We start from the raw sequence: 1,202 nt of genomic DNA on the forward strand, positions 1-1,202 counted from the left end.
TTTTTTGAGACGGAGTTTCGCTCTTGTTACCCACACTGGAGTGCAATGGCGCGATCTCGGCTCACCGCAACCTCCGCCTCCTGGGTTCAAGCAATTCTCCTGCCTCAGCCTCCCCAGCAGCTGGGATTACAGGCACGCGCCACCATGCCCAGCTAATTTTTTGTATTTTTAGTAGAGACGGGGTTTCACCATGTTGACCAGGACTCTTGACCTCGTGATCCACCCGCCTCGGCCTCCCAAAGTGCTGGGATTACAGGCTTGAGCCACCGCGCCCGTCCCCATCTCAATATTCTATCTGAATAACTCATAGCTCCAGCCCCAGCCCCTTACTCTTAACCCCTCCCCACCTACTGCACACCCCCAAATTTGCTATACCAGGGCACGTGGCATCTTTGCCTGCTGAAACCAGGGATTCCCCATGAGGCTCTTCCAGATCACACCCCCTGTGGCGATTGCTAACAGCAGTAGCAGAAGTGATGGCAGCACCAGGAAAACCCAGTTGGTTTCTAAGGAAGGAAAATAATAATGAGAGAAACGACAATGGCTCTTGCCTACAACCGCACACGTGCTGAGTGCTTCACGTCCATTACCCTGTTTAATCCTCACAAGAATAAACCCCTTCTACAGACTGTGCAAACAAAGCCGCCCAAAGACACACAATGAGTGTGGTTTTAATCCAGGTGAGTCTATCTCTAGGCTCGTGCTTGTAACCGTGGTGTCACAAAGCTCCCAAGGTCCAGAGGGAAAGTTCCCGCTTCCGCACCATTTAGTGCCTACCTGGGACCTCCAGCAAGAAGCAGGCGGGCTGAGAGAACTCGCTGTATTTCAGGACACTGAAGGTGTAGATGGTTCTGGCACTTAGGCAGTGGCGTTCACTGGCGGCTGGCTGGAGGGTGATCTGAACTGGCTGGCCATGGGGAGTGACTGGAAATAGGGTCTGTTTGGAAAAGACGCAGCGAGTGGCAGAACTGCTGTGGGGATTGGTTTCACAGCCAGGAGAGAGTGGGGTTGGCAGACACCGTAGTGTTTCTTTCTTTCTTTTTTTTTTTTTTAGGCAATAGGGTCTGGCTCTGTCACCCAGGCCAAAGTGCAGTGGTGTGATCACAGCTCACTGCAGCCTCAAACTCCTGGGCTCAAGAGATCCTCCCACCTGAGCTCTCCAAGTAGCTAGGGACTACAGGTTCACACCACCATACCTGGGT

General features: G+C 52.8%; 1 protein-coding gene across 1 annotated transcript; it reads right to left on the minus strand.

Moving 5' to 3' along the window:
• Positions 1-365: 365 nt before the first annotated feature.
• Positions 366-1,037, minus strand: LOC108299323 (interferon lambda receptor 1-like; the record flags this gene model as incomplete). The annotated part of the gene is made up of 2 exons (XM_017521601.2): positions 366-506; positions 778-1,037. Coding segments are annotated over 2 exons (397 nt in total), but the record flags the coding sequence as incomplete, so codon positions are not given.
• Positions 1,038-1,202: the final 165 nt, after the last annotated feature.

Source organism: Cebus imitator, unplaced genomic scaffold (genome assembly GCF_001604975.1).
Source record: "Cebus imitator isolate Cc_AM_T3 unplaced genomic scaffold, Cebus_imitator-1.0 Scaffold5591, whole genome shotgun sequence".
In the NCBI taxonomy this organism is placed as follows: Eukaryota; Metazoa; Chordata; class Mammalia; order Primates; family Cebidae; genus Cebus; species Cebus imitator.